Source organism: Enhydra lutris, unplaced genomic scaffold, assembly GCF_002288905.1.
Source record: "Enhydra lutris kenyoni isolate GAN:26980312 unplaced genomic scaffold, ASM228890v2 scaffoldscaffold29, whole genome shotgun sequence".
NCBI lineage: Eukaryota > Metazoa > Chordata > Mammalia > Carnivora > Mustelidae > Enhydra > Enhydra lutris.
Genome location: NW_019154113.1, coordinates 4,268,255 through 4,281,011, shown reverse-complemented (window position 1 = coordinate 4,281,011; position 12,757 = coordinate 4,268,255). Strand labels below are relative to the sequence as shown.

Here is a 12,757-nt window from a genome sequence, read left to right as displayed (position 1 = left end):
TCTTCTACCATAATTTAGCCATTCTGCTGTTGATGGACATTAGGGTTGTTTCCCTTTGGGGCTATTCTGAACAATGCTGCTATGCATTTTCTTGTACATGGATCCAATGTACACATGCTTGAGCTTCTCCAGAAGTAGAACTTCTGGGACATAGGGTATGGTAATAGGTAATGCCTAACAGACCAAGAGGCTGAAATAATATACATACTCCAGCTGTGGGTAAGGGTTTCCATGCTTTCAACCTAAGCCTCATTAGTATTGTCACTGTAATTGTGGTGATTCCAAGGAGCCTGGGCGGGTCAGTCAGTCAAGCATGGGACTCAGATCCGGTCATGATCTCCAGGTAGAGGGATCTAGACCCTCTTTGGGCTCCACATGGAGCCTGCTTGGGATTATCTCTCTCCTTCTGCTCCTCCATGTGCACATGCGCTCTCTTGCGCGCATGCGCTTGCAGTCGTGCTTCCAAATGATGATGATGATAAAAATATTTTTTAAAATTGTGGGAATTCTGGTAACTGTGTAGTGTTATTTCACTATTGTTTTGATTAGCTTTTTTCTAATAAGTAATGAGGTTGAGGACCTTCTCTTGTATGTTGTCTATTTGGATATCTTTTGCAAAGTGCTCATTTAAGTCTCTGGTCCATTTGTTTCTTTTTTTTCCCTACTGGATTGTGTCCCTTTTTCTTATTGATTTATGGGATTGCTTTATATATTCTGGGTGTGAGCACACTCTGTGGCTTGCCTTTGCACTTTTTTTTTTGTCTAAACTGCTTAAATACAAAAGAATTCACAGAGACCAGAAATACTGTACTCTTAGAAGTCACCAATGCTGCAAAACACAAATTGTAATCCATTTTGTTCTGTTTAGGTTAACATCCTATTCCCCAAATCACCAAGTTATAATCTGGGCTGCACTTCAAATCAAAGGGCTATGAGAGGGGCCTCCTTACTCATTTTGCAACGGGAACAAGCTTTTTAGATGGTCTAATTCGAGAGGAGTCATCAGAGGAAGAATTAAGCTCAGGAAGCCCTACCCATTGACTGTCTTTTGTCCTCTTGTTCCAGGGTGTGGATTTCACTGCAGTCATGTAGGTTTGGGACAGGAAAAGTTTTTCTGCTTATTAGCCTTTCCACTCTCAGTGGTATTGTTTGATGACTAGAAGTTTCTAATTTTTATGTAATTCAATTCATCTTTTCCTTTCTGGTTAGAGGGTTGTGCCCCCAGATATTTTGTTGTTGTCGTCTACTGGCAGCTTAATTGTTTTTCCTTTCACACGTAGCTCTACAGTCCCCCTGGAATTGATTCTTTTTGAACTTTTTATTGAATTATGATATACTCGCAACAGAACGCAACCCAAGCATACCCAAATAACTGGCATCCGGATCTAGAAGCTCCCTTCTTGTCCTTTCAGTCACATGCTTGCCCCAGTGGTAACATCTTATATAGGTTAGTTTTGCTTACTTTTATATTTATGCAAATAAAATTATACCTTATGTGTCTCTTGCTTAACATTGTATTTGTGTGTAGATGTAGTTAACCGACGATCCTTATATAGTATTTCATTATGTGAATATTCCAGTTTATTCATTCTGCTGTTGATGAACATTTGGATAATTTCCAGTTTGAGGGGCGCCTGGGTGGCTCAGTGGGTTAAGCCTCTGCCTTCAGCTCAGGTCATGATCCCGGGGTCCTGGGATCAAGCCCTGCATTGGGCTCTTTGCGAAGCAGGGAGCCTGCTTCCCTTCCTCTCTCTCTGCCTGCCTCTCTCCCTACTTGTGATCTCTGTCTGTCAAATAAATAAATAAAGTCTTTTAAAAAAATCTAAAGAAGCATCAAAAGCTAAAAAAAAAAAAAAATCCCATGTCCTAATTATTAGTTTCTGCTACACTAAGATATAGTTGAAATACAATTTCAACAATTTCTAGTTGAAATATAATTAATACTAGCACTGTATCCAGCAGTCTTGCTAAATTCACTTATTAATTCTAATAGTTCATAACCATTCTCTTGGGTTTTCTACGTACATAACCGTGCCATTTGAGAATAATGACAGTTTGATTTCTTTCTTTCCAATTCTTTTTTTTTTTTTAAGATTTTATTTATTTGACAGAGAGAGAGATCACAAGTAGGCAGAGAGGCAGGTAGAGAGAGAGATAGGGAAGCAGGCTCCGCACTGAGCAGAGAGCCGGATGTGGGGCTCGATCCCAGAACCTCAGCTGAAGACAGAGGCTTTAACCCCCTGAGCCACCCAGGCACCCCTCTTTCTTTCCAATTCTTATACTAGTTCTTTATTTTTTGCCTTGTTTCACTGGCTGGGATCTTCAGCATGATGTCATGGACAATGCTAAAAGCAGACATCCTTTAGTAGGTAGGGGTGGGGGTTGGGATGGGGAAAACCCTAATCAAGTGATCAGTGTTAATATCACCAATAATGGAACAAATCAAAATCATGATTCACTTACTAGAATGCGATTAGAAGGACACAGCATCACTTCTGAGAGATTCCTGTCCAAGATGCATGACCTGAATGGAAATGGGAGGAAACCTCAGATAAATACAAACTGAAGGACAGCCTACAAATAACGAGCCTGTAGTCTTTAAAAGGTTCAAGGGCATGAAAGTCAGGGAACTGATGAATTGTTCTAGATTGAAGGAGATTGAAAAGACATAATGACTAAATGCAAAGAGTGACCTAAAGAGGATCCTTTTGCTAAGGGCATTTACGGGGACAATTCACAAAACTTGAATCCAGTCAGAGGATTAGATGGTAATAATACATCAGTATGAACTTCCAGATCCTGGTGGCTGTGTAGAAAGTCCTTGTTGATAGGAAAAGACTCTAAAGTATTTTGGAGGTAATAGGGTATTGTATCAATCATTTACTCTCAAATTGTTCAGAAAAATATTTCTCTGTACTCTATTTGCAACTTTTCTATAATTTTACTTTGAGATTGTCTCAAAATAAAAAAGTGAAATTGAAATAATCCAGAACACTTAATTCCAGAGAGGACCGCCAGGTGGAGTCCTTAGACCGGAGAGCTAATTTTACTTGGCCCTTTTTGTGGATTAAAAGGAGTTTCTTTACTTCGAAAAAGGAAAATTGCGTGGATTTCTCTTGCTTCAGGACGTGAAGAGACATAAACTATAGGTGATTTTATTCATTGTACGACATCCCTATGAAGTTGAGATTACCTTTTTTAAATTTCTTTTCTTTTGGGTAGGGTTTCTCAACCTCAGCACTGTTGACATTTCTGGGGCTAGATAATTCTTTATTGTGGGGCTGTCCTGTGCACTGCAGGATGTTTAACAGTGTCCCTGGCTTCTACTCACAAGATGTCAGTACACACCTCCCGTTATGACAACCACAAATGTCTCCAGACATTGACAAATACCCCCTAGGAGACAGAAATCACCAATAGGTTGAGAACCACTGTTTTTGGCAACAGCATGGTCTCTGCTCTGAGCACTTTGGTTCCTCTTGCTCAAAAGGGAGCCTAAGAGGTATCTGATCACTCCTAGTGTGGCTGATACATTGTGTGGGTGGGGTGAGGGGGAACTTCAGGTGCTGGGAACTGAGCCCCAAGACCCTGGGTTCTGGTAGGTACTCAGTGCTGTATCACCTAGGGGTGCTGTTCTGTGCACAGACAAACCACAGAGCCTGGCCTTGGGCAACCAGCCAGGAAGGATAAGGCCTGGGTTCAAGGAAAGAAAGCAGTAGAGAAGACTGGGGTAGGATACAGACTCCTTTTCGCACAGTAGCCAGAACCCAGCTGCCTCCCAGCATAACGGGCAGAACGTTAAGATGCTGGAGAATGTCCTTGGTTTCCATTATCCCTGTTTGTTTTCATTAAAATGTCCTTTCTGCTTCACTTCTCCACCTACTTCCCTTTCCATCCTTGGATCTGGACCTCCACCCCTCACCTGCTCCCAGGGGCCCCATTATACCTTAAGCATGGAAGCATACAGCCCTCTTTAGCCATGTGATGGTGATTCAAATGCAGTGGAGGGCCGTCTCTCCAAATCCAAGCGCACTCTATGGCTGCCCCCATTTACACCATATTGTCCTGGTTCTTTAAAGCTCAGTTCCTCCCCTTTCCATTATAGGTATATCTTCTGTAAAAAGTGCAGCTTGCTCCAACCCTTTCAAGAGTTACAAAGTATCATGTCTGCAGTGGCCTGGGAGGGATGGAAATGAGCCCATGGGGACCACTGTGAGGTGCCAAAGAATTTGGGGACAAGGTCAGAAAACTATCATCTCCTGGAAATAAAGCCAGGTTAAAACAAATGCATCATGGCTGGATTTGGCCAACTGTAAAATTAATTCCCCCTCCTACAAAGAGCCAGCCTCCCTCCCTAGAGACAGGAAGGGAGGCACCTCGCCAGCGTGTGCCCCAAAGCAAGTCAGTTTGCCTCTATGAGCCTCAGTCCACGAAACAACAGATTTCGGGGAGATGATCTATGACTTTATCACATAAAACAAAATTCACTAATATGTCCCGCCCCTGCTGAGTCCAAGTATCCTTAAAGTTGGGCCATGTGTGAACAGGCATTTTCTGTGGTCGGTCCTTTTTAACAAGGCGGTGTTTTGTCCTGAGGACTTTGCGAACAGCTTCTCAGCTTGCCGCTACCCTCAGCAGCCCCAGGACTGGCTGACCCAGCCACTACTATGAGGGGACATGAGCTGTGAGGCTGCCTGGTTAGCTTCTCCTACTTAGTGTCCCTTGGGAATAAAAGGAATTTATTCCTGATTTGGTCCCAAACATGTTCGACCCTAGCTCTCCGCGGGGGGAAAAAGCTCCAGGGGGCTAACATAGTACCTTGCACCGGAAGTACTTAGCAATTGCTCGTTTTGATTCAATGCCTGTCTCATGGGAGAAGTTGAACCCTTACCAATGTTCTGCCCTAGTCCTGGTTACTGTCTCCCGAACACACTCGCTCATTACTTCGTTGCCTCGCACTGACAGCTCCACCTGATTCATGCTCATGGTAGGCAGCTGTTGGGTTCTGTGGCCTACCCCCCGCCTTCTGAGAGCTACACGGTGCTCCCCTCCTCTGGCGGGAAAGCTCCCTGCTGCCTTGTCCTGCAAGATCAGCTGTTCCTGTGGCCACAGCGGATGGGCCTGGATGAACACTGAAGCGAAGCAGGAGAACCGGGGCCAAGAAGCAGATTCAGAAAGCTTGCCTAGGAAACTTGATTTGTACCAGTTTTGTTTGGGAGATGTCAGTGGTCTTGTCATTTCTCCTACCAGCTGGAGAGGCGAGGAGGACAGGCTACAATGCAATGAGAGTCCAGGTCACAGTTAATGCGTTCCAGGGGTCCCAAGGCCCAGCTGCACTATTCCTGAAGTTCTGAGTCAATCCTGGAATTTTTTTTTTAATTATAATTTAATAGAGAGAGAGCACAAGTAGGGGGAATGGGAGAGGGAGAAGCAGGCTCCCCACTGAGCAGGGAGCCTGATGTGGGGCTCAATCCCAGGACACTGGGATCATGACCTGAGCTGAAGGCAGACGCTTTACCGACTGAGCCACCCAGGTGTCCCCAACCCTGGATCCTAAAACAGGGCCCCTCACCCACTTTTGTTTTTCCGTAAGTCAGTTCTAGTTGGTGTATTCCCTTTATGTGTAGCCATAAAGGCTGCAAATAGACACCAAAAGTTTGTGGGATTCCCAGCAAGTACAAGCTTCTGAGCTCAAAGGGAGGCCATGGTAAAAATCCCATGTAGCGCAAAACCCGCGGGTACAGGGATTTCAGTCACTGTGCAAAAGACAAGCTGTGACCTAATTAAGTCCCACTTGACAGCTACAGGTGAAGAAGCACGTGGTCCAGGCTGCGGAGGGCGCCCCCTTGACAGGCGGTGGGCATGGCTAAGTTCAGGCCCTAGAACCCAACCAGGGTTCTGTGGCCCGAAGAAGGTCATATACCAAAGGACACCCTAGGCCTGGAATTCTATGATTTCCCCCATGACTTCATTACCCGAACATTCGCTCAAGCTGGAAGACCTTCTGCTTAGTGACATCAAAGAGGTCCCAGACCATAAATAAAGCCGTTTCACAAATCAGTCAACCCCCACGTTTCATTCTTGTGCCTTGGAAAGAAATACGGACTTCGTGGTCATGGGATGTTAACTCTTTTATTAACTTAGGGTTAACACTGTATTTGCTTTGTGGATTTCTCTTTTGAAGTTACGGATTCAATAAACAACAGCTGGGTTCCCCCAGCTCCTAGGGGACAAGGCAAATGCATTACAGTCCAAGAGGGGAGCAGGACCAAATGGAGAACGAGCTCGAAAAAATTTAAGGCAAATGTCACTCCCATATTAAAGGGAATTGATCAAGCAGATCTGCATTTCAATGAAAATATATGAAATATTTGTCAAAATAATTAACCCGGTAAAAATTAGAACATGTAGCTTATAAAATGCCTACACAGGTTTGGCAGAAATAAATCCAACCGTGTCATTAGGCTCATAGTACACACAGACACAGGAGCGACCGCCTTCAGAACAAGTCTCTCGGCAAGCAGAGGCCAAGTGTATTTCAAAAAAGCAATTCCACGAAATGGGCAGTGATAAGATTAATGACTCATGGGCTGGGTTTCCATTTTGGTAAAAGGAATTGCGTAAGTCACTGGGGCTCCTTGTGGCTGAACCCCGGGATGCCTCCCGGGGACTGTCCTCAGGAGGCTCTGCGTCAGGGAGAGGTGATCACTCGGAGTAGGAGGCTCCTGGAGACAGGACAGGACATGGTGACGAGGGGCGCTCATCTCGCCTACAGGACAGTGCGGTGGAGAGAGGAAGGGTCTTCCCATCCAGATTTGGAATAGGACATTTGCGGCAGTTCCAGAAGTAGCTGACTATGGAGAAACAGATGCTCCATCCCCAGTGGTCATGTATTTCACGGCCCCATGTCTATTCTATTTACAGTCTGACCGGACTGTCCCCAGACGGCTTTGTGGCAGGTGGGGGAGCAGGCGCGTGCTCGGCTGGGCACCCCACACAGGGAGGTGGGCCCAGGGCCTGGCGGGCGAGATTCACTGAGGCTGCAGGGAGCATGGGGAGAAGAGTGATGGGTGAAGCCAAGCATCTTGCCTTTCTGCTTTGGTCTTGAAGTTTCAGTAAACTTATGGTCCCAGAAGCCGCTCCAAAGCTGGAGCTGTGGGTTCCCAGAATTCCTGCTGTTCCCGCTTGGGGTTTGCCAGAAGAACAGAGCCAGCAAGCAGAGTTGGAGAGGCACACCTCCTGGAGGCCCACCGCCCATGGAGGCCGGGTGCTCAGAGATGCTGCAGAAGGACCTTGGTCCTAGGGAGATAAAGCTGTTGGATGCGGGGCACCCCTGCAACAGGCCTGGGCTGACAGTGTGGAGAAAAGGCGGATGGACGGATGGACAGGAGGGGCCCTGCCCTCTGCGGTCGGCTGGGGCACCCCTACCCAGCCAGGAGGCACGTGCGGCAGCAGAACTGAATGAACAGCTTCCGTTCGCAGAGCCGGTTGGACTTCACCATCTCACAGAACGTCTCATCGGCTGGGGTCCCACCAGGAAAGAGAAAGGGGGGACATGTCAGACTTCGGGGCCTGTTAAGATGGTTCCAACCATCCCCTTTCCCTGGCTCCATGATGGGCTGGGAGGGGACGGGGGTCACAGAGGAAGTGGGGGCAGCAGCCAGAGTGGTCCTCACTGTCCTCCCGTGACATGTGTAGCCTGAATATGGCAGAGGGGGCACCTAGCTCACAGGGGTTCATGCGGGTATAGACAAGTGGGGGGCTTGAGGTTGCAAGGAAGGTGGATAGGGCTGCACCAGCCAGGACTCAGGGTTCCTGTGGCTCTGTCTTTCCAGATTAAGTGCAGTGGTGGGAAACTTAGTAGGAAGACTCTGGGGTGGGATGGGGGTGGGGTAGGAAGACCAGCCTGGAATGGACAGGCAGGGAAGCTGCTCCCGTGTCCTGGGAGCACTCCAAACCAAATGGGATAGGAAGGAGAGAGCTGTCAAGGCTAATGGAAAGGGGAAGGGGAAAAGGGAGGGAAGCCAGCCCATCCCAGCTGGCTGCTCATTTTTGGAGCTGCCCGGTCACTGACAGGACCTGGAAGACCCTCCTGTGACCACCTCACTTTCTCGGGTTGGAACTATAACCTGAGTGGGTGTCATCCTAAAGAAGGAGCTTCCTAGCCTTTGAAAGTGCACAATTCTGAGAACCAAAGAAATGACCAAACACCAAGGCAAGGAGGCCACATTGAGATCTGCAGGACATTCCGGGTCTGTGCTCAGCCAGGGCGGGGCCGGGGATGGCTCCATGGGACTGCTAGGTTCCTCTCTTGTAAGCCAGTTCATAGCGCCCAGAGCTGGCCTTCACTGTTCCTCCTGGTGACCAGCTAAGCATGGAATCTTCCCTGCCACACCACGTCTCCAGGCCAGAGTCCTCTGCCTGGAATCCCCAAACTGGACTCTGGGCTCCCCCAGAGTTTATGTCTTCATGGCCCTCCCTGGTCTCCAGGGGACCTCGAGAACCAGGGATCTCCCACAGCTCAGGCGCAGGGCTTCCCTGTGGGATGTGCGGGCCTCGACAGCGGGCTCTGAGGCTGAGACCCTCTGGGCCCCCTGGCTTGGAGCCCCGAGATCAGGCCTCTCCTAAGAGAACTCACCACACCCAGGCCACGGGGGCTCACCGCATGAGAGTGGGAACAGTACAAGCACAAAATCAGTTTTAAGAGTCACCCAACAAACAGAGCAGCAGTAGCCTGTGGCCAGGATGCCTCACTGATCAATGACAGAGGCGTAAAGGGACGGGAGAAGGAGAGGGGTGCCCGATGGTCACTCAAAGGGGTGGCCCGCCCACCCTTCAGAAGGGCTGCTGTGCCTGCATCTCCTTTTCCTTTCTCTTTTGGCCACAAGCCACCAGCTGGGCTTCTCCAAGGGCAGCCCCGAGGGCGCTCACCGTTGCTGCATGTGTGATTGGTGATGCACGTGCTGCCCAGCAGTGTGAAGCCCGTCTTACACCTGCTGCAGTTCCTGCTGGAGCCTTCACAGCTCAGGCAGCTCTCGTCACACCTGCCGGAGGACACAGGTTCATTCTGCTGCTGCGGGAAGGGGCCCGAGCGCTGCACGCACCCCCCCCCCCGGAGCCCCCCTACCCTCCTGCCCGCCCTGCAACTGTGATGGCCTGAAACCCCAGACAAGCGTCTGCACATCCCTCCACCCGCCTGATTGCACTATCGCCCTGAGGACGGGTGAAGAGTCACGACCAGTGGGCAGAAGTCTGCCGCGGGCTGATGGGCCCAGGCCCCAGTGGCTCACGGATTTCCTGTGGCTCACGGATTTCCTGTGGCTCCTGTGACACTTTCTTGGACACTGTGGCACCTGCCCCACAGCTGGCTCCTCAAGCAGCATCAGCACACGCACCCCTGGGCAGCTGCCCAGCTCTGAGCTATAGCGTTGGGACTCCGGGACAGGGATGTGGCAAACCCAATCCCAGCGCAGGCCTGGGGGACTGCTGCGGCCCAGGAGGCTTAGCGGCCTTCACGGCGAGCGAGCAGGGTGTGGGTCTTGCAGTTCTTGCCCGAGATGGGACCCGGGGCTTTTTCTACTGCAGAGTACCGTGACCCCGGGACGGGGGTGGCACACAGCGGCTCGCAGGCCATATCCAGCAGTTGTACTGGAACAGTCATTTGCTCATCTATAGATCACTGTGGCTGCTTCTACGGGGTTAGAACTGAATAGCTGGGAAGAAGACCACAGGGCCTGCCAAGCCCGAACTACCGACCACCAGGCCCTTAAAAGAAGGAGAAAGAGCTCGCCATCCCAGCCCCAGGGCCGCACCCACTGCCTTTTCTCAGTCCAGCTCCTGGTGCCCGGGTCTCACCAGGCTCCAGCCCTTCGCCCTCCTCCGCGGATTCCCGCCGCAGGTGGAACCGCCCCGGAGGCGGCGCCCAGGCGGGGTGGGCGGGGCATGCGGCGTTCAGGCGGAGTGGGCGGGGCATGTGGAGCGGGAGCCCAACTCTGAGGACTCTGGCCTCTGCCCCATGTGGGCAGTTCTTTGCTGAGGACACATGCCACCTGCCCCGTCGCAGCTAGACGCCATCAACAACCTGGGGGCGATTGATGGCCTCTCCTTGAAGCGGCCTTCCGCTGGACAACCAGGGGTGTAGGGCGGGGCCTGCTGCGTGGGATCCTGTTTCTATGCACTTTGGGGAAGCCGATAGGGTCTGGCCGGTCCTGCGCACCTTGGGGTGTCTCAGCCACAAACCCCGATACACAGCCCAAGGGATGACTTCCCCCGGGGATCCCTGCTTCTTTTACCGACCAGCCCCGTAGGACCAGAACTAGGGCCTCTCCTCACTGCTCAGCGGGAGGTCAGTGGTCTCAAAGGCTTGGGGTCAGCACTCCCAGGCGGTGGCTGAGGGCTGCTTCAACGGAACAGTGAGTGGGGCAGCTTAAGGTAGAGAACCACCTGCCTGTATCTGGAGAAGAAGGTAAGAAGAAAGACTTCTTCCACCAAGCTCAGGGGTCTCCCTGCCAGCCCCCAGTGGGAATGCAGGTGTGTCCCTCTTCTAGGGCTGTGTAACAGACTCGGACAAACCCGGCAGCTTAACACAACACCATTCAGTACCTCCCAGTCCCGCAGGCAGAGAATCCTGGGCAGGTTCTGAGCAGCTCCCTGCTTGGGGTCTCACAAGGCCCAGGTCAAGGAGTGGGCTAGCCTGGGCTTGGCTGTAGAGGCCCCAGCTCAGGGGAAGAATCCAGCATCATGCTGTTCCCAGGGAAGGACGATGTCCCTCCAGGGACCCCTCAAAACCCCCCTCAACCAACGGCCTTGGGGGCGCCTGGGTGGCTCAGTGGGTTAAGCCTCTGCCTTTGGCTCAGGTCATGATCTCAGGGTCCTGGGATTGAGCCCCACATCTGGCTCTCTGCTCAGCGGGGAGCCTGCTCCCCGCCGCCACACCTGCCTCTCTGCCTACTTGTGATTTCTCTCCCTGTCAAAATAAATAAATAAAGTCTTAAAAAACCAAAACCAACGGCCTTGAGTCCCCTGCTTCTCTGAAAGACCCTCTTGAGCTCCTTTCTGCCCCACAGGCAGTCCTCTTAGGCAGGGGAGCTTCCAAACACCTCTGATTCTGTCACTTTCTATGGTACCTACTTCCCCCATAAACACCATGGCAACTTTGTCCTGCGAGACTCCGGAAGTGGGCCTGCCCACTGTAGCCCCTCTTCCCTTCCTCCCTGCAACAATGCAGGTGCCAGGTCCTCTTCTCTCCTTTCGCCTTTAGGCTGTTCCCAGTGAGCGTCAGACACCAGTCTTGTCGCGCTTCGGTCTGAGCACAGAACAAAGCAGAAGGCAGGCTTGGTCTCTGCCCCGCTGGTCACCCAGGAGGGGTGGAGGGAGCAGAGGACAGTGGGGAGGCCTGGGGGCATGACAGGCCAGCTACCCCTCAGGCAGGCACCCCAGCGAATTGCTGTCTTCAGAGAGGTCCTTGCTTGCACTTCTGGGTCCTCTTACTATGCCTTGGGGGTGTCCAGCCCCTCCTCTGAGATCTTCATCATGGACTGTTCTCCACTTTGGGCCTCGCTTCGTGGGTCTTCTTGGCCTCTTGGCTGCCAAGCCGGCAGGCCTGAGTCCTGGCCTGGCTTTCCCACAGAGCAGCCAGAGCCCACCAGCCGGGGCTAGGCCCGGCACCACACAGCACCCTGGGGCCTGCAGGAGGCCAAATCCTAAAAGTTGCTGGAGCCTGAGTGGGGAGACGCCCTGCACAACCCAGCAGACCCAAGACTGCTCCTCCTTCAGGAGGAATCCACGCAGAAGGGGTGTTTGGAGCCACGGCACTCTGAAGACGGAAGATTCCTGAAAGGCTGGCATTTCACCCCCCTCAGTGCCTTGTGTGGGGCTTCCCCTGGGGGTGTATCTCCAAGATCTGCTGTATGAGCCCCAACACTGGACTCCCTTCTGGGGCTGAAAGCTTTCCCTCCTGTGGAGGTGAACACCCAGACGCTGCTGTCTTCTGATGTCAAGGAGGGGGTCAGGGTGGGGGGGCTGCCTAATTCCCGCCTATAGTTTCTGGGTGCCCCATGGGGTGTGGGTGGCCACGCTCATGGGGATGCCCAGCATCCTGTGGGATCCTGGGCATCTGACAAATGGAAGTGATTATCACTGTTTAATTCCACATTCTCCCTGGGCTGCCATACTTAGTGTAATTATCGTTGAACCAGCACCCTGGTTAAAATGAAAGGTTTACTTCAGACACCCATGCTGAAGACGCTACGCAGGACTCAGCAAGGATGGGTGAAGGTGGCAAGATTCCTATTTCAAACCAGCTCAAACGAGGGGGCTGACCCCTGTCTAGATATATAACCCCTCGGGAACTTCTACTGGGAGTCCAAAAAGCACAAGGATTTTGTGGTCTCTCATTGGGTGACTGTAGGTTCTTTTGTTTGTTTGCTTTCTTTTGTTTTGTTTTTGGTTTTTTAAAAAGATTTTTTTTACTTATTTGACACAGAGAGAGGAAGCACAAGCAGGGGGAGCAGCATGCAGAGGGAGAGGGAGAAGCAGACTTCCTGCCTAGCAGAGAAGACGATTCAGGGCTCAATCCCAGGATCCCAGGACCCTGACCTGATCGAAGGCAGATGCTTAACTGACTGAGCTACCCAGGTGCCCCGCTTGTTTTTGTTTGAAGAAAATACATTAGAACACAGAGCAGTTCTCAAACACAGCTCGGAGAGCCAATTCCATTATGGGTTCCCAGATGTGAGCTGAAAGACAGGGCAAGGTC

At 51.2% G+C, this 12,757-nt stretch overlaps 1 protein-coding gene across 3 annotated transcripts in view; it reads right to left on the bottom strand.

The window, feature by feature from the left end:
- Nucleotides 1-6,113: 6,113 nt before the first annotated feature.
- Nucleotides 6,114-12,757, bottom strand: part of LOC111152599 (proprotein convertase subtilisin/kexin type 6) — a 181,789-nt gene continuing 175,145 nt past the window's right edge. For 2 of the 3 annotated variants that reach the window (XM_022511116.1, XM_022511118.1), the window contains 2 exons: nt 8,932-9,044; nt 7,256-7,522 (listed from right to left, as the gene is read on the bottom strand). In XM_022511116.1, coding sequence (XP_022366824.1) covers nt 7,425-7,522; nt 8,932-9,044 — 211 coding nt within the window. In that variant the 3' untranslated portion in view covers nt 7,256-7,424. Of the gene's footprint in view, nt 7,523-8,931; nt 9,045-12,757 lie in introns of all 3 variants that reach the window. The other variant, XM_022511117.1, reaches the window with a different exon arrangement.